Source organism: Aythya ferina (genome assembly GCF_964211825.1).
Source record: "Aythya ferina genome assembly, chromosome: 19".
NCBI lineage: Eukaryota > Metazoa > Chordata > Aves > Anseriformes > Anatidae > Aythya > Aythya ferina.
Genome location: NC_140309.1, coordinates 5259068 through 5280643, shown reverse-complemented (window position 1 = coordinate 5280643; position 21576 = coordinate 5259068). Strand labels below are relative to the sequence as shown.

The window sequence follows — 21576 nt, the reverse complement described above, 5'->3', positions numbered from 1 at the left end:
AGCTCCCGGCACCAGCAGCGCCCTCAGCATCACCTCTGGCACCAGCAGCACCCGACCCAGCCGGGGCAATGGCTCAGCACCACTGCTGGCTGCCTGATTGTTATTTGTGTCCCATGCTGGAGCCAAAAACTAACATAATTAGCAAAGAGAATTGGTTTGATGAATGCATGTCCCCAGCCATGGGGGAGCAATGCCCTCCTCGATCTGCTTGGTGGCTTGTGAAAGTGGTGCAGGGACAATTGTCCTTCATCTCCAGATGATTTAATTAAACCCTTCCCACGACCCATCATTAAGGCACAGCTGCATTTAGGACACCTCCTGCTGTGATGCTTGCCCCGTGGCTGAGCACTAGCAGGCACCCATCTCCCCGGGAACAGCATCTCCACATCATCCAAGGCACTGAAAATCTCTTTTTGGTTTTTAATCCCTTAGGAGAAAATACCATCCTGGATGGCCACACTACCACGGTGCAGTCACACCTCATCGGTTCAGCAAACTCAAAAAGTGGCATTTCATCAGAGGATGCAGAGGTGGTGGGCTGAGGAAACCTTGCACGTGGAAACCTTCGCAAGCTGCCACATGTCCCATGCAGCAAATCAAATATTTTGGCTCCACTCCATGCTGCAGTAAGTGTGGGGCCAGGTGGGACCTCATGCTGCCAGCACAGTACTGCTAGGGGCACCCCGGGCACCACTCGTGTCCAAATTTAGGGTGCTCCCTGTCTCAGCAATTCTTCCCCATTTATTTTCCTCTGCTCATCCTCAGCACCAGCAGTGCAGCAGCTCCACGTGCCGCCCACGCTCCCTCCGGCAACCAACAAAGGTTAATTCATTGTTATTATTATTAATTATTGTTGCTACGATTTTTAAGGCTCCATTTCTGAAACGGCATTTTAAATCAGCCAGGAGGAATTCACCTGGGCCTGAACTTCCCCCAGACTGGAAGCCCCAAGGTGTTTGCAGTTGAAAGCTGAAAACAACCAGCCGGTGGTTAATGGGGAGCTGGGCTGGGGTCTCAGCCCTCACGTCTTGGTCACTGCATCCCTGCTCCACCCTGGGATGAAGGCAAACCCCCAGTGTCACAGAGAGGGGTTTCCTGTGCCGGGATGAGGCACACTCACATCCAAAATGAGCCACAGTCGGCACAGGGCACTCTGTGTTCAAAACGTGCATCCCATCTCCTAGGGGAATCCTTCTGAACCCAGCCCAGCCTCCACAGCAGACTAGCCTTTCCCTGAGCCTGTCCTCGAGGCCTCTCAGCATCCCTGAGGGGTTCTGAAGAAAATCACGAGGCAAAGGGTGGCAGAAGAGAGCTGGGACTCCACGGGTCCTCCACCCAGGAGGCCAAGATAATGAACATCAGAAACAGAGGCAGAATGGCTGAAATTTCCCAAATCAGAGGCTTTGGCAATGCATTACCTGCTCTGAGACAACACCGAAAGCGATTTTTGAAGGGGGAGCATCCTTTGTGCATTTTTGAGATGTCCAATGACATCAGCCTTCAGCTGAGCCAAAATCTTGTGGGCCCTTCAGAAAATAGATTCCCATGCTCAGAAACACAGACTGGACTCTCATTTATTAAAAAACCTGAAAACGTCCACCCCAGCCACTGGTGTTTTTGCCTGATATGAGCTCTTTTGTTTTCAAGCACAGCCACAAAACAATCAGCACTTCCACAATAGCAACTTTCTTAATAGAAAAGGAAAAAAAAAAATCATTCCATGCCCTTTATTTTTCCATGCCTATTTAAAAGAGGTGCCGTGAAACCCACGGCAACCAAAGGTTACATCAGATTTCCTGCCTGCTCCCAGCTTGTACAGCCGACAGAGTGGCAAGCTGGAGCTGAGGGGGAGGTGGGCAGTTTTTGGGTAGGTGTTGTCAAATTTCCAGGTTGAAAAGCGGGTAAGGCGTGAGTGATACATGCCCGCATTTACGTATTTTCTGTGGCATCTTTAAAAAAAGCACTCATCAAAAGGCAGACGAGGTAGGAGAGCTGTCTGGAATAGTAGAAGGTTGTAATCAGCATCATTCACCCATCTGCCAGCCCACGGAGCAGCGTCATTTTCCTCCCACGCTGGAGGTGGCCCCAGCTGACGGCGCCCACCCAACGCCAGCACGGCACAGCCGGCGATGCTGGGAAACCCCCGAGCACGACAGGCACCAAGTCATAACCACCCGGGGCTGTTCAGACAGACGAAGCTGCTGAATCAAGGCACAGCAGCACATCCGAACCTGTGCAGCATCTCTGCCTCACTGCCTAACTTCCAAACACCATCGTTGTGCTCCTTGACAATTTAGTCGTGGTGCGTAAGAGCGTGCTGTAAGATTTAGGTGAGTATGATGGAGAGTAGGGTAGAGTAGAGTAGAGTAGAGTAGGAGTTTCATTTGGAAGAGCCCCACAAGGATCATCGAGACATACCATACCCTCTTCTGGATGTGCTCAAGCACCTCGTGGACCTTTTTATACCAGGGAGCGCAGAACCACTCAGGGCAGCCCCCCAGCCCTCACCCCCTGGCTGTGCCCATGCCCAGCCCTGCTCCGTCCCAGGGCAGCACCCGGCGTTCCCTGTGCTCAGCTTCATTCCCCTGCTCATTGCCCGCTGCCCCGACCTGGCCAGATCCCCCTGCAAGGCCTCTCGTCTCTTGAGAGTGAACAGTACCACCAGCAAACTTGCCAAGGATGAACCCCGGCCCTGCACCCGGATCAATGACCATGACATTTTAAAATCCAGCCCCAAAGCCAATCCCTGGGGAACGCAGCCAGCCAGACATAGCCACCACAACCCTACCAGTCCGCCAGCTCTTCACCCAGCATTGCATGAACCCACTCATCTCGCAGTTGGGCATTTTGTCCAGAAGGGCACCATGAGGGACGGCATCAAAAGCCTTGCTCAAATCCAGAAAAACGGCATCCCTTCACCCACAGAGCAGGCGCTCCGATCACAGAGGGCTATCAACTGCTATTAGACACCAGAGAGCCCAAGCCGACCGTAAGGTGAGCGATGCAAACCACAGCTTCCAGCTGACACACGGAGTGGGTTTGTGGCTTGACTGCCTCACCGCAGCACTGTCGGCTCCAGCAGGTTTGGGGCTGGTGTCTGGTGCACCGAGACCTGACCGCCCCGTGCACGGAGCACGTACGAGCACATGGGATTAACACGCTGCATCCCGCTGAGCTGCTCTGCTGGCACCTTGGCCGCAAGCACCCCTTGGTTAAACACCGATGGATGCTTCTCGTGCGCTGAAGCCAGCCTGGCTGTCAGTACTGCACCCTGCGATGCAGAATTCAGCCAAACAAGTAAAAGGGATATCGGAAATGTGGCAGGGAGCAGGATACTTTGAATTTTATTTTTTATGTATTGCAAACGCACTCTTCTGGGCAAATTGATATCAAGTTTGGGCTGAGCTCAACAACAACTGATGCTAAAACCACCTCATGGCATCGCCCTGCTCTGCCTCCCCCTCCCAGGCATTGCTGCTGCATCCAGCTGCACCTCTGCCCGAGCCCAAGGAGCAGGGTCCTGCAGTGGGAAGGGGCCGGGGGGCAGCACTGCCACATCCTACCTGCCTTGCTGCAGAGCCCCCAGATGCTGGGGGTGTCCATTATTTATTTGTATTTATTAATTATTGATTATTTGCTTAGAGCTGATGGGAACCTCCTCCTCCTGCATGGGCAGCCCCTCACTCCATTGGGGTTTCCTTTTAAATCCTTTATAGGGCAGAAACATCAGATGTTTCCAGCCAGTTGGAGTTTGTGCTGAGCAAACCAAAGCTTGTGGTCGGTTGCTGCTACACTACCCAAAATTCAGAGAGCAGGGACAGTGGCCAGGGCCATTTTTCCCCTTGGCGACACATTTTCCAAGGTTCTCCTATAAAACTGACGTGCCAAAACCATGAAAAAAGCTTTCCTGAGGAATAATGGGGAAACTGAGAAGCACTGGGATGGCCCAGTCTTTCCTAACAAACCACCACGGACAGCTGGACCCAGGCCTTGCACTGACCCTTCCATTTTGGCCTCGCAGATCCAGACTTCCTAGTTTTGCACAGTCCAGAATTTCTCACTGGCTTGGTCAAAAACAGAGGGAAAATGGGCAAGAGAGCAGAAGCGGTGCAGAAAACGTTGGCTTCTCCAGGAGCTTTGCCTTAATACCGAAACCCAGCCAGAAGAGATGCTCTGTGGAGTGGGAGCCATGAAATAAGTCAACAAAACTGCACTTCCATGCTGGTGCTGATGAAAAAGTGAGTTTTATATTCAGACCCCACCACAGTAAGCCATAAACCTCACCCTAAGTTGGGTAGGAAGGAAACTCGTGGCTCCTTCCACCACCCAACAAAACATCTTTCAAGCACACCTTGAAATTCCTACTGAGCAAAACGCAACGTTTGCACAGGGACAAAACAATCCTGAGCTTTGCAACCGGCTGGTGGAGACATCAAGCCCCTTAATCCCGGGATGGGGACGGGGCCATCCTCCAGCACCCCCCTCACACCCCAAAACGCCGCCGGCACTCACCCGGCAGACGGACATCTGGTTGGTGGTGAGGGTGCCGGTCTTGTCGGAGCAGATGACGGAGGTGCAGCCCAGGGTCTCCACCGAGGGCAGGCTGCGCACGATGGCATTTTTCTTGGCCATGCGGCGCGTGCCCAGCGCCAGGCACGTGGTGATGACGGCCGGGAGGCCCTCGGGGATGGCAGCCACCGCCAGGGCCACCGAGGTCTTGAAGTAGTAGATTGCACCTCGAAACCAGGAGCCGCCGTGGACGGGGTCGCTGAAGTGGCTGATGTTGATGACCCAGACGGCGATGCACACCAGGAAAATCACTTTGGAGAGCTGCTGGCTGAACTCATCCAGCTTCTGCTGCAAGGGGGTCTTCTCGGGTTCTGTCTCCACCATCTGGTTTCGGATCTTCCCGATCTCCGTGTACACCCCTGTTGCAATGACGACCCCCACGGCCTTCCCAGCGGCAATGTTGGTGCCCTGGAAGGGATCGAAGGGAGCAGAGTAAATACATGGGCACGAAATCTCCCAGCCTGAGCAGGGAAATGTGTGGCTTCTTGTGAAGGGAGAATACGAGATCTTAGGGAAGGAGAAAATGAGACACCAGGCCCCACAAGTTCTCCATCTGCTAAAACGTGGGACAAATCTTTGTCCATCCTAAACCCACACACAGTCCCTGCCATTACTCGGTTACGGAGGAGTGAACTTCATCTCCTAATTTCTTTCAGTCATAATGAGCCTGGATGATTTACGTTGAATGGCATGAGTCCCGCCAGCACGAAGCGAGGGGCAATCCAGCTCTTCAGGAACCCCAAAGCACCCAGGGCAACCTGCCCGTTTCCCAATCCATGCCAGGAGGAGTTTCTATTTCACGTGGTTCATGGCTGTTTGGGACTCTATAAAAAAACACCCCGAAGCAGCAGGTGACTCCTGAGAGCACTCTCATCCCTCCCACGCTTGACTTCTGTCCAAGGGGCATGAGCAAGGAGGAGACCCAAACCTGCAACAGCCCCAGGTTCAACCACAAACCTTCTCTCCTTCTTAGGGTAATATACCCTAATAATACACCCTACATATAATAAACCTTCTTAGGGTAATATACCCTAATAATACACCCTACAAGATGAAAAAACAGCTGAGACTGCTCAAGGTGTTTCAGGGAACCACATGCCACAACCCAAATGAAGTCCTGTGGAAGCAGGTCCCCATTTTTACGGATTTGGGACCCTTTCTATGGACCTGGGTCTTGCACATGCAGCTTCTACTGCACCCAGCCCAGAGACATCCTGTGTCCATGGGGCTCTTTGCCCATCATCTCTTTGCAAAACCACGAGTGAGGCAGTGACTTACAGAGAACAGCATGTTCTTCTTGTCCTGGTTGACAGCACGCAGGTCGGGGATGGGGTCCGCGTGTTTGATCACTGACATGGACTCCCCTGCCAAGACAGGAGCGGGGAGATGAGCTGCTCAACGCCTCCATCACAACCCCCACAGCAACACTCGGCCACAAAAATCATCAGAAAATCCACCATGGGGATGGCAGAGTGCTCTGAAGATGGGGGCTGCAGAACAATGACATTTTTATCTCCAGGATGAGGAGCCTTTATAATGCCCCGCTTGATAATTTTTGAAATATTATGGGTTATCAGCTTTAAGGGCTTTTCCACTGCTTATCACAAAGATAATGTAATTAAAAGAAAGCCCAGCGGTGTCACATCTCCCTAATGTCATGAGGTCTCGTGCACCAGCGGCTCTCATGGGACGGCTGCACAGGGGGGCTGGGAACCCCTGGTTAAGCAGCGCATGGGAACACCTGGGAACCCCCCTCGCTTTGCATTTAGCTTTAGGTGAGGTGCTGAGTCCTCCCCAAGCCCCAAATCTTCTTCTTCCACTTGTTTCTCACCCCAGCAAAGCGCTCAGTTCAGCGTCAGCCCCCAAAATTTGCTCTTGGCAGAGGATGGGGGGGGCAAAGTGCCTTCAGCACCCACCCCAACGCACCTGTGAGGATGGACTGGTCGACCCGCAGTGTGGTGGAGCGGATTTCGATGATGCGGATGTCTGCTGGCACCTTGTCACCGACTGCAAGGAAAAGAGCAGGACAGCTCAGTCAGAGGCCAGGAAGGGGCACGGCGAGGCCCTGGAGGTGCTGCAGAGGCACCAGCCTGGCCAGCAGCTCTCCAGAACCTTTTGAGGCCAAGACAAACAGCCGCCCGTGGGTTCCCCGGCACGGCGGTTGCGGGTGAAAGCAGCCTGGCCGCCTGACAGCCATTGTTTGCTGCCCACCGAAGCACACGTTAGCAAACAAAACAAAACCAAAAAAAAAAAAAAAAAGTGTTGAAAACTGCTTTTCCTGCTGGGTTTCCTCCTCCCGGCTTCTTGGCATGTCACGGCTCTTCCTCGTGCTCCCTTATCGCCTGAACGCAACTGCTTTTCGGAAACACTGAGGTCAGCAGAGCCCTCGCTCGCAAGGACTTACATCACACCGCGCAGCGCCTGGCCGCGAGCGAACGGCGCCGGTCCTGGATTTCAAGGAGCAGCTCCTCACAGGGCTCATAAACCCTGCTGAGCTCAGGGCCGGGCTGCCCTGGCGCTGCTCCACGCTGCAGCTGTTTATCCCAGCTGCATCCCCACACTTCTGGATGCCAAACGGGGACCCGCAGACTCCCCCAGACCCATCAGGCGCAGGCTTTGGAGATGCTTGAGGGAGCCAGAGCCACTCAAAAGGGGCAAAGGGCTCGTCCTCCCCCGTGGGAAGGGCAGAGAGGGTTTGCAAAACCTGAGCTGGACGTGCAGGCTAATGATCTGCTGACGGCATCTCAGGAGACCGTGTCAAGCTATAGGGGTAGCTCCAACTCCAGGGCAGGTAGCATGAAAACCTTGCACGGTACACCAGGCACCCTGTACCAACCCAGCAGCTGCTGTCTGGGGGATTAGCAGAGATGTGCCATGCTGAAAGCCAAGGGAACGGGAAGAAAACAGCAGCAAACACTGGTTTCTTTAAATGCTGTTCAGCTGTGATGAGTTTAACCCATCTGCAGCTGCCTGCACAACGACTTGCTTCAATTGGCTTATTATGGGCTAAGTTGACTTGTTTTAAATTAATTGCCAGTTTTTCAAACCAAGAAAGCCTCCTTGCCACTGCCCAGCCCTGCTTGTCTTAGTTTCCAGCTTTGCCAGCTGTCTGTCCCCTGCAGCCAGGAAAGCCTCCCCTGCGTGCACACACCACACACCTGTGTCTGGGGATGTACGGGCACATCATTGGTACAAATCTATCTGGAATTTGTGGCCATGGTTAGGAGCAGAGCATCTTGTGTCCCTGGTGGGCAGGAATACCTACCCACCTCTCCCACCAGGCAGCCTGGCAGCCTCCTTGCCCCGTGCTATAAACCTGCTAAAACCAAAACTTGCCAATTAATTTGCTATTAATCAGCAACCCCCTCCAGAGGCCAGCTCAGCTCTTTCCCTCCCAGTCATGACACAGACAGTGCCATCAAAAAGAAATGTTCAGCAGCTGATGGGTAGGCAGCCAGCCCCTGATTTGGGGCGAGGTGGCAGGGCTGAATTAAGCTGTCCTGTAGCGGGCAGGCGGGTGCAGGTCCCTGTGCTGTTTGCAGTATTATTTCTCCCCTGTCTTGGTGAACAGAAAGAAATTGGGCCTGGGAGAGCTTGTGAGAGACACCCGGAGCCAGTCCCCAGGTGCCACAGGTCTGTCCCGTGTCCCTCAGAGCTTTTTCAGACCCCAGGGCCATGTCAGCAGCTGGGGCCCGTGGCTGGAGGCACTGCTCCACTCCAGCCTCCGCACAGTTTTTATGTGCATCTTCCAGCTGAAGCACAACTGGAAGACATAAATAACAACGAGCTGGCTCGGGGCGGGAGGGATTGCAGCTTGTTTCCACTAGCAGGGCCACGAGGAGGAAAGGGGAGGATTAATACAGGGGCTCTGGGGGTTTACAGCATAGTTTAACGCACAAACAACAGAGGATAACTGGAACGCATCGCTTCCTAACTGGTGGGGCAGGTAGGAGACGCTGAGGCACCCTTAACCAAGGGCAAAGCCCAGACAGGAGAGCCGGAGGGGTCCTGCCATGTCAAAATCCAGATGATAAGCTTGATGGGCAACGCGGGGGGAAGTCTCTTTTCCCAGAAGCCTCCCTGAGACACAGTACCTGTGCCTGAAACCCCCTCTTTGTTGCTGCTCTTTAATCAATACGCACCCTACAGATGGGGTGAAGCCCTGGCAGGTTGATAAGCCCTGATTTTGGCCCAAATGTGTAGCTGGATTTGACAGCAGCAACTAAAACCTCAAGTGTGCAAAACCAAGGGGACTCAGCAGCTGGGCCACCCCGTGTCTCCCAAGGGCATGCACCCCGGTGCTGCTGCTCTCACCCTACTATGACAAGGAGCCACGGGGCACAGGGTGCCATCATCCCCCAGCCAGCATCCCCATCCCATCCCCAGCTCCCTCCCCTCCGTGCCGCTGGGTGACGGAGCCCTACCTGCCACCTCCACGATGTCCCCAGGGACGATGTCCCGGGCACGGATCCTCTGCACCCCGCTGCGGTCGGCGCGGATCACCTTCCCCATCTCGGGCTCGTACTCCTTCAAGGCCTCGATGGCGCTCTCGGCGTTCCTCTCCTGCAAGAAGCAGAGGAGCAGAGCTGCAGCAGGGGGGCCATCAAAGCAGGGAGGCTCCTTCAAGCTGCAGAGATGGGTGCACCCCGACCCCAACCCCACCTTCAGCACCCATTGGCACCATGGCTGGGAAACATGCTATGCCTTCCCGAGCTGCCCCTGCTTGCTCTGAAATGATCTCTGCTGGGTTAAATCACAACAGTTCCTGGACACCACCTGGATCTTTGGGTCTGGTTTTCCCACTCTTGGTTTGGGAAGCAGTATTTCCCACCTAGATGTATTTTTCACCAGCCAGCAACGTACTTTATCGCCTCCAGGAGCCCCACTTCCGATAAGGTGTGGATAAATAATCCCCCACGCAGAGCAGAGAGACACGGGGCTGTCCCTTACCTGCCACACGCCCACCACGGCGTTGGCGATCAGGATCATGATGATGACGATGGGCTCCACGAAGGCCGTCATGCTCTCCTCTCCTTCTTCAAACCAGGCCAGGATCTGGTAGCAGAAGAAGAGGAGAGCAGAGCAGTTGAAAGAACAAGCACCAACGTTTTAAGAGATACGCAGAAAAGGCAGCTAACACATGGCAGGGACCGACCCTGCAGCTCCTTACTGGTGAGATCATCCCACTAAGACCCAAGGTAAGAGACATGAAGCGTGCACACACCAACATTTTCACTCCATTTAACTGCTTGTCAACCCCTGCTGTGTCAATACAACGCCACCAGGCTGCTCTGCTGCAGCGAGCACTGGCACAAAAACCTTTGCCATGGGGCTGTGTGTGTGCTCTGAGAGCTGAGCCACGCCAGGAGACTCAGCCATCGAGCAGATCACCAGCAAATATGTCACCATGTGCTATTGTGGGAATGTATTTTTATCTTTTAGGGGTCCAGCCTCCCTCCTTACCTCCCCACAAGTCCTACCCCCGCCGTTCACTTTTCCCATGGGTGCCCTACCAGCTGGGTGCCCTACCACCCAGTGCTTTCAGACCAGTGGGACGTACAATGCCGGCACTAAAACCTTTATTCAAAATGTCATGACTACATGAGGTGGGATCCCGAAATAAGTGTCGCACGACTTAGTCCAGCAGGAGACAGTTCGTGCTGCCAGCACCAGCGCTGCCCCCGCTCTGGGCTCAATCACAGCCCCACGGGAGAAACACCACTGGTGGTGACATCTGAAGGGCGCACTGCAATGTGTCACTGCAGAGGTTAGCCCAAACACATCCCTGCACAGCCTCGAGGGGATTTGGGAAACCTCCCCATGTCCCTTGTGCCCCATTAGCTCCAGTGTTTCGCTGCCAGGGATTCATTGTTTGGGAATTGTAAAAGCATCTTCTCATATTCACCTAGAAAAAATCTCGGTTCTGTGCCTCTCCTCCATGCACATGCCGAGGAGAGGGTGAGCATTTCAGCTCTTCCTCCAGCAGAGACAGTAACATGGCCTCCCTTTCCTGGGAAGCTTAAAGGAATTGCCTATTTTTTTAATTAAATATAAATAAATAAATTAAATTATTAAAATGAAATTGGTCAGCTGGCTGCTAAGTTAGCCAAAAGGAGGAGACACGAGACACGTTCTGTCATCCCACTGCCTTAGGTGGCAGAACCCAAATCCCACATGTTTCTCACCAAGCTGATGGAGGAATATCTCCCCACGGAGCTGCTCCCAAGGTAAATTGTGAGCAAAACCGAGCTAATGGCAACCCCTGGGGAAAGGTTTCCATGAGCAGATTTCACAGCAAAGGAAGCACTGCAACCTCATCCAGGCACAGCCCCGCCAGGAACCACTCCCCAGTTCAGCTCATGGGGAGCAATGCTCGGGCACCACAAAAAAAGGACTAAAATCAGCCAAAAAAAGGATGCTCAGGGTGGAGGTAGTGAGGCTGGGAGCATCTCCCCCAGCAGAGGTGGGCGAAGAGCCCTGCTGAAGCCGTGCTGCAGGAGAAGGCAGCGTCTGGGGACAAGTGACAGCACCGTGTGCTGCCGTGGGGCTGAACGCTACCAGAAGCTGCTCCTGGTGACATTCCCAAAAGCAGAGGTTTAAAGGAAAGCTGTACCCCATGCATCGTGTCTGCCCATAGCCCTGCCCCTTGGATCTGTCCCGGGATGCCCGAACCCTCCCGGCCATGCCAGCAGGACGGGAAGGACGCGAGCAGCAGCAAGAGGCAGCTCCCACGCGAGCAGCCGAAACGCTGCCAGGCCAGAGGAAGAATAAAAAAAATAAAAATTAAACAACAGATTGGATTTTCATTTTGAATCCAAAATCTGAATGCCTCCACGCAGCAGCAGAAGGGCTTCAAGAGGGAGACATTACTCCCAGGAGAGAAGCCACAGAGGGCTGGAAATGCTCCCAGCCCCTCCTGGCCTCGGCACGTGCATCAGCCCGGTGCCCATCGCTGCTGGCAGCACCTGAACACAGCACGGGGAATTTCGGGGCTCACTTCACGTATCCATGCTGCTGCCCTCACCTCTCACCACCCACCCAATGCCTCCTCAGGGCAAGACCAGGGGGTTACTTCGCAGCCGAGCTTTGCCTCCTTCCCTCCTCTTCCTCCTCTCGTGCTCTCCCTGGGGGCCACCTGGTGTTTGCTTGCCAGATAGGTACAGATATTCCCTGAGCACTCGCAATTGCCCCGTGGACAGACATCTCCGCAGACCCTTTGCCTTCTCTCCTGCCCTCAAAACCCTCACTCCATCCTGCATCACCATTTTTTGCCAGAGAAAAGGCGCCGTCCTACCTGACCCCAGCAGCACAGCGACGGCTACCGAGTCATGGCCAGGCTCCAAGGCAGGTGCTGCACACACACCTTGGGATGTTTTTGTGCTGCCAGTCCTTACTTTCCAAAGCTCCCAAAGAAAAGATGCAAAGGGAAGTGGTTTTCCCTAACTATTTAACCTCCATGCACGCAGAGGCACAGCACACGTTGTGCTCGATGAAAAGTAGTGTTGAAAAGAAATTCGGGAGAATTAGAAGCAGCGAAGGGACACCAAAAGAGGCTCTTTGGGCCTAAATCAATGAAAACATTTAGCACAGTGCTAACAAAGTAAGGGGAAGAAGGCTGAAATCCTGAAAAACATCAGTGAATGCGTCACAGATTCACACGGGCTGACAAATGGGGAAATCAAAATGCTTCCCTCAGCCTAGGAAATTCAGGAAAAAGGGCTGATGCATGTTCTGAGCCGACAATGAGAACACACACAACCCATATTGCTCATCAAATTAGGGTCAGACAATACAGACAAATCACATGAAAAAGTTCTGGGCCCATCTCACTGTCCCCTGGCAGCCCCTTCCCAACCCACTCCGACTGGGACTCTGTCCCCAAGCCCCAGCCCTACAACCCCAGCACCGCAGTCTTCTGGTAGCCCCAGGGGGACACGACAACAGCCTCCAGAAGAACACAGTCTGCTCTGCAGCTGGAAACACACAACGGGATCTCCTTGCCCAGGTCTGAGGCAGGAAATAGCACCAGGGCTCAGCAGGCAGTGCGGCAGAGCCAGGTGTGATTACTGCCAGGGTAGCGAAGGGCTCGATCCACCTCTGTCAGGTCTCCACCATCGGAGATCCCCATCAGAAGTTTTGAAAGACACTCAGTGAGCAACAGGATGGGTAGCTCTGACGCTTCCCTTGGACTAGGAGTCATCTCCAGATCTCCCCTGCCCATCCTTGGTGTTATTTAGTTGGGCTCTGGGTCGTGTCAGAAGTCCCAAGCTGAATGAACGGGTGGGGACAGAGCATCTTCCAAAGGAACTGAGAGAAACCATCCAGCTGTGCCTTCTTCAACAGCTTGACATGAATTTTTCAGCACGGATTATTTGAATGAAAGGAGTCAAGGCTGCCAAGATATCATTAAACTGCGGCAGAAGAATCTGGCAGTGGCAAAGCTTCAAGGCACACAGATGACTCCAGGGCTTCTAATTTAATTCACGCTATTGGCATTAACTTTAAGTAGCAACACTGGGATCAGCTGATGGAACCGTGCCCCTGGGCCCCTTTCTGCCTTAGGGTCTTAGGGAAATGTAAGGAAGGCTGGAGAGCTGGGGGATATCGCTGTTGGATGGCTCAGCAGTGCTGGGAAGTCCTCCAGCCTCACCTACGCACGTGCGGTGCCATCGCTACGACCGCTGTGCCCGGCACAACCACATCCCCTCCATCCTTCACGTGCACCCCTCTGGCCTCTTTATTCCCCCTAAAAATAAACAACCCCGTCCTATTTCACCAGTGCTGACCTGAAATGCGATGCTCTGTTTGAACACGGCACCTTTTAAGCCCCCCTCACCCCAGCTCCCACCAGCACCCAGGGGTGCCGCAGCCCGCCCGCGGTACTCACGAAGGAGAGGAAAGCGGCCATCAGGAGGATGCGGACCAGGAGATCTTCAAACTGCTCCAGCACCAGCTCCCAGAGGGACTTTCCTAGGGGGAAAACACACGAGCTCAAACACCATCGGTGCCCAAAATGCCCCAGAAGGCAGGGAATTTGGAGGCCAGTAGGGCCCACAGAGCCTGCAGCATCGCTGCTCCGGGCACTGCAGGGGACACCCAGTGCCAGGGGCAGCGTTGAATCAAATGAGAGTAAACATTCATGTCCTGAATCTGCCGTTGGCATCACCAGCTCCACCTGCAGCAGTGAGGGATTTTTCTCTCTAATACGAAATGCCTTCCTTTCTGGCATTGCCCTGTTTCTACTACACTTGTTTTTAACTAAAGAAACCAAATCCTCTGTGTTCCTACTCCCACCTGGTAGCCTTTCCGTCAGAGGAAGGCCCTGTTCTCAGCCCAGCTGTCTCTGGGATTAAAATTGAGATTAGAAGAAATGACCCCGCACACTCCCCTTCCTCCAGCAGCCTCATCCCCAGCTTTCACCCCCCCCGTCCCACCCACACCTCCGGGCACGCACCCCCACTTACCTTCTTCTGCAGGGAGCTCTGGGGGTTTCCATCCATACCCCAACCAGCAGAAAGGGAAAAAAATGGGAAGAGAAAAAAATATATATTAATTTGGGAACAGCGTAGCAATCCCTTATACCCCAGCAGTTCACCAAGTACCCCAAACGCAGCTCGTGCTGCACATATTGCCACAGGAAGGCTGCTTGTGATCAGACTTCAACGCCTGACATCAGGCAGGCAGCGCCGGGTGCTCCCCGTGCCAGGAAATGTCATTTCCCTGCTGCAGCCGGGGCGCGGCAGCATCCATCCCTGCGCTCAGCCTGCCTAAAAACGCTCGCCTCCAAAGAGCCCAGCACCCTCGGGAGCTGCCCTCTCCAATCCTGGGGCAGAAAGCTCTGAACATCCCATAAAACGCACTGCCAGGGAGCAGTAGGGACCTGCCGGGGCCTGTAACTTCCCCACCACGTTTCCTATTAGCCCCTTGTATTTCACAGCCCGCAACACGCTGGGAAGGAAATCCAATGCTGTGCTGGTCCAAGCCGTGCTCCTGCCACACTGCTCCCAGCAAGCCGAGCCCAAAACGGCACCAAAACACCCCAATAGCTCCATGCACCCGTCACAGCCCACCTGTCCAGTTTGCCTTACCCTATATCAATAAGATACCTGCAGCTGTCTAGCAAACCAAGGCGTTCCTCCAGCTCCTTGGGTTTTTAAGGGAATAGGGGGATGAGGGCAGACGCGGGGTGCCTCCGGCCACCCCAAGCCCCCCGTGCAGAGCCCTACGTGTGAGAGCAGGAAGCGAAACCAGCTCGGCTGTTTTCCACCCTCTATTTTCATTCAGAGAAATGAGAAAGGAAAAAAAAAAAAAAAAAAAAAGAAAGAAACACACAACAAAAAGCCCCAGCAACCTTCACTGAGCAAAACGGTGAAAACAAGCACCCTGCGTGTTCACCCCTCAACTGCTGGCAGAGGCGCTCACTGGGAGGTTTTTTAAGCCTGAGTCCCTCCAAAAATCCTAAATAATGAAGCTCCAAAGCCCTGCCACCATGAGGAGGGCACAGACCCCAACGTAACACCCGTAGTTATTCTCACAGTGAAAAAAAATGAAATTCTTGGAAGGGTTTCACCATTTTGGCTTGTTCTATAGAGCACCAGAAGGAGAGCTGCTCTTCTCCCTTTTGCAAGCAGCTTCCTCCCCGCCCGCAGCTTCCTCTCCCCAACCCCAAAATGAAGGGCAGGGGGCACCCGGGGCCGTTTTCCCCATCCAGGCTGGGTTTTTAGGGGTGCGACCACGCAAGGTGACAGACCAAGGGGCACCTGGTGCTCAGCCAGGTCCCAGCTCCACCGTGGCACCCCGTGGTGACGTTGCGCCCCGAGCAGCCGTGCGTAACGCCGCCGGCCCGTTGTGCCTCTGCCGGGCATCGTTTGCATGAGGAGTCGCGGCGAGGCTGTTTGCAGAGCGGGGACTTTGCATGAGCTCTGCAGAGGGGGCAGGAAAATGGGTTACCATGAACTCAGGAGGAAGCCAACACCCCGCCGGCAGCACGGGTCTCACCGCCACCAGGGTGACACAATGACACTGCTGCCACCAAACCCCAACCAGCAGCAGTGCTGTTGCAGCTACTTCCCCCCCCCAAAAAGTTGATTTTGAGCATACTGGGAACTAGGCAAACCTCCTCTGGGTGGTGCCCCTTTCCACCTCCCTTCACACGACAGCTCAGCACCCACTTTGCACCCTGCAAAAAAGGGCTGGAAGCCAAAATGCACTGACATTTTTGGGTCTGCATCCACCTAAAACCACCTGAAAATGAGAAAATTTGGGGTTGAAGCCCCCTTCTCTCAGTTCCAGCACCCCACTAGAAATAAGAGGATTCGCCCTGCTCTCCAAACCCCAGGTTTTATCGGGTCAGCCCCGTGGTACCAGGCAGCGCAGCGCAGCCGGTGCCATGCCGTGGCCACAGTGCTGCCGTGTCACAACAAAACCCAATGCAGAGCAGCAAAAACCCAAATCCACGAGTCCCGTGGGACAGCACAGTGAGTGCAGACGGGCTGAAATGGGAATCCCTGCTGCCAGACTATATGGGCGTGGGATGCTCCAAGGGCAGGCACGAGGCAGAGGTGGGGCGGGCAGGGGGCCGGTATCGCCAGCTCCTGCCAGCTCAAACAGCGCAGCAGGGCTGGCACCGGTGACGTGGAGGGCACGGTGAGCAGGTGACAGCGAGGCAAAGCAGCCCAGGTACCACCTGCTGGCAGCGCGGTGCCAGCTGAGCGCCCTCGGAGAGATCCGGCCTTGTTTTCCGGGTCAGAGCAAACAAATAAAACACGGCAGGGTGGCACGGGGGGCACTGCAAGGAAACGTTTCAGGTGCACACTCAGACCTGGAGCGTGACCCCTGACAGTGAGCATCTGAACACCTTTTTCCCAACATTTCAGTAGCTTCCCCAGAATAAAGTCAGATTTCCCTTATGGGAAACAAGCCTGCTACCGAGCAGGGAGGGAAGGGTGATGCCCCAGAGCCAGGCAATGCGAGCACCGTGCATCCCCCTGCGCGCAACAGAATCACAGAATCACAGAATTTTCTAGGTTGGAAGAGACCTCAAGGTCATAGAGTCCAACCTCCAACCTAACGCTAACAGCCCTCCACTAAACCATATCCCTAAGCTCTACATCTAAGCGTCTTTTGAAGACTTCCAGGGATGGTGACTCCACCACTTCCCTGGGCAGCCTGTTCCAATGCCTCACAACCCTTTCTGTAAAGAAGTTCTTCCTAACATCTAACCTAAAACTCCCCTGGCTCAACTTAAGCCCATTCCCCCTCGTCCTGTCACCAGGCACGTGGGAGAACAGGCCAACCCCCACCTCTCTACAGCCTCCTTTAAGGTATCTGTAAAGAGCAATAAGGTCACCCCTGAGCCTCCTCTTCTCCAGGCTGAACAAGCCCAGCTCCCTCAGCCGCTCCTCGTAGGACTTGTTCTCCAGGCCCCTCACCAGCTTCGTCGCCCTTCTCTGCACCCGCTCAAGCACCTCCATGTCCTTCTTGTAGCGAGGGGCCCAAAACTGAACACAGTACTCGAGGTGCGGCCTCACCAGAGCTGAGTACAGGGGGACGATCACCTCCCTAGCCCTGCTGGTCACGCTGTTCCTAATACAAGCCAGGATGCCGTTGGCCTTGTTGGCCACCTGAGCACACTGCTGGCTCATATTCAGCCGACTGTCCACCATCACTCCCAGGTCCTTCTCTGCCTGGCAGCTTTCCAACCATTCCTCTCCCAGCCTGTAGCTCTGCTTGGGGTTATTGCGCCCCAGGTGCAGGACCCGGCACTTGGCCTTGTTAAACTTCATGCAGTTGACCTCAGCCCATCGGTCCAGCCTATCCAGATCCTCCTGCAGAGCTTTCCTACCCTCAAGCAGATCGACACACGCACCTAACTTGGTGTCATCTGCGAACTTACTGAGGGTGCACTCGATGCCCTCGTCCAGATCATCGATGAAGATATTAAAGAGGACCGGCCCCAGCACCGAGCCCTGGGGGACGCCACTAGTGACTGGCCTCCAACTGGACTTGGCTCCATTCACCACGACTCTTTGGGCCCGGCTATCCAGCCAGTTTCTAACCCAACGAAGCGTGCGCCAGTCCAAGCCAAGAGCAGCCAGTTTCTTGAGGAGAATGCTGTGGGAGACGGTGTCAAAAGCCTTGCTGAAGTCAAGGTAGACCACATCCACAGCCTTTCCCTCATCCACCCAGCGCGTCACTCTGTCATAGAAGGAGATCAGGTTCGTCAGGCATGACCTGCCTTTCATAAAGCCATGCTGACTGGGCCTGATCGCCTGCTTCCCCTTCAAGTGCTGCATGATGACTCTCAGGAGGATCTGCTCCATGAGCTTTCCTGGTACTGAGGTCAAACTGACAGGCCTGTAGTTTCCTGGGTCTGCCCTCCGGCCCTTCTTGTAGATGGGCGTCACATTTGCTAGCCGCCAGTCGATTGGGACCTCCCCCGATAGCCAGGACTGTTGATAAATGATGGACAGCGGCTTGGCCAGCTCCTCTGCCAGTTCCCTCAGTACCCTTGGGTGGATCCCATCTGGCCCCATCGATTTGTGCACATCTAAGTGCCGTAGTAGGTCACCAACCAGTTCTTCATGGATAATGAGGGCCACATCCTGCTCCCCATCCCCTTCCACCAGCTCAGGGTACTGGGTATCCAGAGAACATCCGGTATTGCCACTAAAGACTGAGGCAAAGAAGGCATTGAGCACCTCCGCCTTTTCCTCATCTCTTGTAACTAAGTTTCCCCCCGCATCCAGTAAAGGATGGAGATTCTCCTTAGTCCTCCTTTTTGTGTTGATGTATTTATAGAAACGTTTTTTGTTATCTTTAACGGCAGTAGCCAGATTGAGCTCCAGATGAGCTTTGGCCTTCCTAATTTTGTCCCTGCACAGCCTCGCTACTTCTTTAAAGTCCTCCTTAGTGGCCTGCCCACTTTTCCAAAGCTTATAAACCTTCTTTTTCCTCCTAAGATCAAGCCACAATTCTCTGTTGAGCCAGGCCGGTCTTCTTCCCCGCCAGCTCGTCTTTGGGCACGTGGGAACAGACCGTTCCTGCGCCATTAAGATTTCCTTCTTGAAGAGCGCCCAGCCTTCCTGGACCCCTCTGCCCTTCAGAACCGCCTCCCAAGGGACTCCACCAACCAATGTCCTGAGCAGCTCAAAGTCAGCCCTCCGAAAGTCCAATACAGCGGTTTTACTGGTCCCCTTCCTGGCCTCGCCAAGAATAGTGAACTCCACCATTGCGTGGTCACTCTGCCCTAGACAGGGATCAGGTGGGACCAGGACCTGGCTCGCCCTGCACAAAGAAGCACAGCACCCAGCCTGGGACTAAGGACCAGCATCACCCCCACCCTCTGCTCCAAAACTTCCTTCAGGCTGTATTTCTATGCTGTAAATTCTTTTTTTTTTTTTCCCCTTCCTCTAATTTATTTTTCTGTACGCAGTGAAGGGGAAATGGAGGGGTAAAACAAGCGACGCATCCAATTCCCAGACTTCGCCAACAGGCAGGAAAAAAGTGGTATAAAGAGTAAAAAAAATAAAATAAAATAAAATAAAATAAAACATCCCCAGCTGGGACAGCAGCCTCCCCCAGTGACACAAAGCAGGACTTGCTCTGGGATCCTTCACCCCACAGAACAAATTGTTATTTCCAGCAGCACCACAAGGCCCTGCTCCCTGCCCCGGTGGCGGCCGGCACTGTGCGGGGTTTTGCAGCCCCCAAACCCCTCTGCTGGGTTTCCCCATCCCCTGCTCGGTGGGAATCCCACCTGGGGACGGGTGCTCAGGTGCTTTTTCACCACCACCCTTGAGTTGCAAGAGCACAAAGCGACGTGTTTGGAGGCTGATGCGTTGTGGTAGCGTTATCGTGGATGACAAGCACCCGGAGGCTGATGGTGCGATGCTCGCAGGGGACAACGCAGAGTTACCCCATTCGGCTTTCCTTTCACGTGCAGTTTTGTGCTGGAGCCTCCCGAGCACGTAACACCACCCAGCCTGCTCCCAGGTGCCACCCTCCCCATGGGGACAGCCCCAAAAGCTTTGCCACCCGTTCTCCCCCCCTCCCTGTAAGCAAAGCCCTGGGTGCGCCGTGCCGGGGGGAGCCTGATTTGCCTACCGCACCGCACCTGCCTCCTGCACCCCCAGCACCCACCTGGTGGAGCAGGCACCGAGATAAAAGGGCCAAGGGATGAGCACCCCTCCCACGGCAAACACCCCAGGATCGCTGCTCCGGCAGCGTCCCCAAGCTCTGCAGGATCCCGGCATCCTGCCTGGAGGGGCGATGGCAGCCCCAAAATAAGGAAAATAAATAACTAAATAAGGAAGTGTTCAGGGCAGGGCGATGGTTCAAGCAGCGAGGGTGGCCCCACAGACCCAAGAGCTCAGCAGAAGGCATCAGGATAAACCTGCCTGTCCCACCCCAAATTCCTTTTCCTTTGCTCCTGGGAATGGCTCATCCCCAAAATGTTGTGAGCATCCTGCAAAGGGCAGCTCCCCTCCAATATCGTGCACAGGGATCCTGCAATGGGGCCACGAAGCCCCACGCATCCTCCTCCATGGAGGAAAGCAAATTATTTTGTACGGAAAACCCACATGCAAGTCCATTCTCCTCCTCCTCTCAATGCTAAGAGAACAAGGGGAGAATATTTCACCCATTTCCCCTGAAAAATCAAGTCACCGGTCAGGCCAGCAGCCTTATTTGCAAAACTGAAGTCCCTTTAAAAATGCCTGGGGAAATTTTGGGGAGAAACATGGGGAAATGGGACTCCCCAGCCCAGGGCTGCACCTGGTGGCCTTGTCCCCCCGGTGGTGCCTGCTGGTCCCTGGGGGACAGGGGGTGCGTGGCAGAGGGAGCGCACAGCCCTGGCCTCAGACGGGCGATGTGAGCAGGCTAAAGGCAGGTTTTGTTCCCTCCTGCACCAAGGCAGTGGAAAGAATTTCCAGCTCTGGCTCCTGGGTGGAAAAGCTAAAAATCTGCATTTAAATAGTAACAGCTTCGGGGGCATTCAAAAATAAAATAAATTAAAATAAAGGCAGGGGAACAAAATAAAGCTTAAGATGGGGCTTTTTTTCATCCGATTGCACCCCAAACCTTGAGGGGACAATCCCCACAGCCAGGCACAGCTTCCCCTGCCCAGCTCAGCCCCGGCTCAGCCTCACCCACGGGCTCGGTGAGGGAGGCCCACTGCCTCCTGCGAGCCCAGAAGCACTCTGCGATCCTCTTCTTGCAGGTTTCATTTTTTTGCCCTACAACTATTTTTTTTTTTTCACAGAATTTCCCCCTGATGCTCCAGTGCTTGCTTTTAACTCAGTCGGTTCTGTTGGCACAGAAATGGATTTCCATCCCTGCGGGCTCTGCCCTTGGCCACCATCACCATCAGCGTGATGCCTCCACTAAAATCCTTTTTTTGGGGAGTCAAAATCTCCCCAAAACAGCAAATGTTCAGAAACCAAAGCCCCATCCATGCCAAGGCAAGCAAAACACCAACTTCGCAACACTTCTGGGACTGCCACACCATGCTGCAAGCCAGCCAGCGAGTCAAACACCCAGCGGCATAAAATTTAATAACGTTTAGGATTAAATAATGCTAACATAACAGCTTAGCAAACCAAACACACCAAGCTGCAGAGGCGGTGGTGCCCGAGCCCTCACGATGCTGGCTCAGCCCCTGCAGGCTTTAAATATCCTTGGGGAGGGCATTTGGTGCTGGAATTGCACTGCTGCCTTGCAGCTGAGTTCCGTGAGATCTGGGGAAGAGCCGGGCGGAAACGTGCTCATGGCTTTTTTTTCTTAAAAAACAGGAGAAATGGCTTAGTGGGCTGCAAAGGTAAGAAAAACAGGCAGGAAAATGAGAGCAGGGTGCACAGCCAGAATTGGATGCACTTGCTCCTGGCGGAGCGATGTCGCTCAGCACGCAGCGAGGGGCTGCTGCGGCATGGGGCAGGGGGACAGAGGCAGAATGAGACCAAGCTTCCCCCCTCACAAAGGGCTCTTTGCAGCACTCTTGCCCACCAAAAC

General features: G+C 54.3%; 1 protein-coding gene across 3 annotated transcripts in view; it reads right to left on the bottom strand.

The window, feature by feature from the left end:
- ATP2A3 (ATPase sarcoplasmic/endoplasmic reticulum Ca2+ transporting 3) overlaps positions 1 to 21576 on the bottom strand; it is a 48383-nt gene that overhangs the window by 18701 nt on the left and 8106 nt on the right. For 2 of the 3 annotated variants that reach the window (XM_084493539.1, XM_084493540.1), the window contains exons 2-8: positions 14034 to 14051; positions 13457 to 13539; positions 9520 to 9624; positions 8994 to 9132; positions 6496 to 6576; positions 5848 to 5933; positions 4513 to 4977 (exon numbers count right to left, since the gene is read on the bottom strand). In XM_084493539.1, coding sequence (XP_084349665.1) covers positions 4513 to 4977; positions 5848 to 5933; positions 6496 to 6576; positions 8994 to 9132; positions 9520 to 9624; positions 13457 to 13539; positions 14034 to 14051 — 977 coding nt within the window. Of the gene's footprint in view, positions 1 to 4512; positions 4978 to 5847; positions 5934 to 6495; positions 6577 to 6973; positions 7468 to 8993; positions 9133 to 9519; positions 9625 to 13456; positions 13540 to 14033; positions 14052 to 21576 lie in introns of those variants that run through there. The other variant, XM_084493541.1, reaches the window with a different exon arrangement.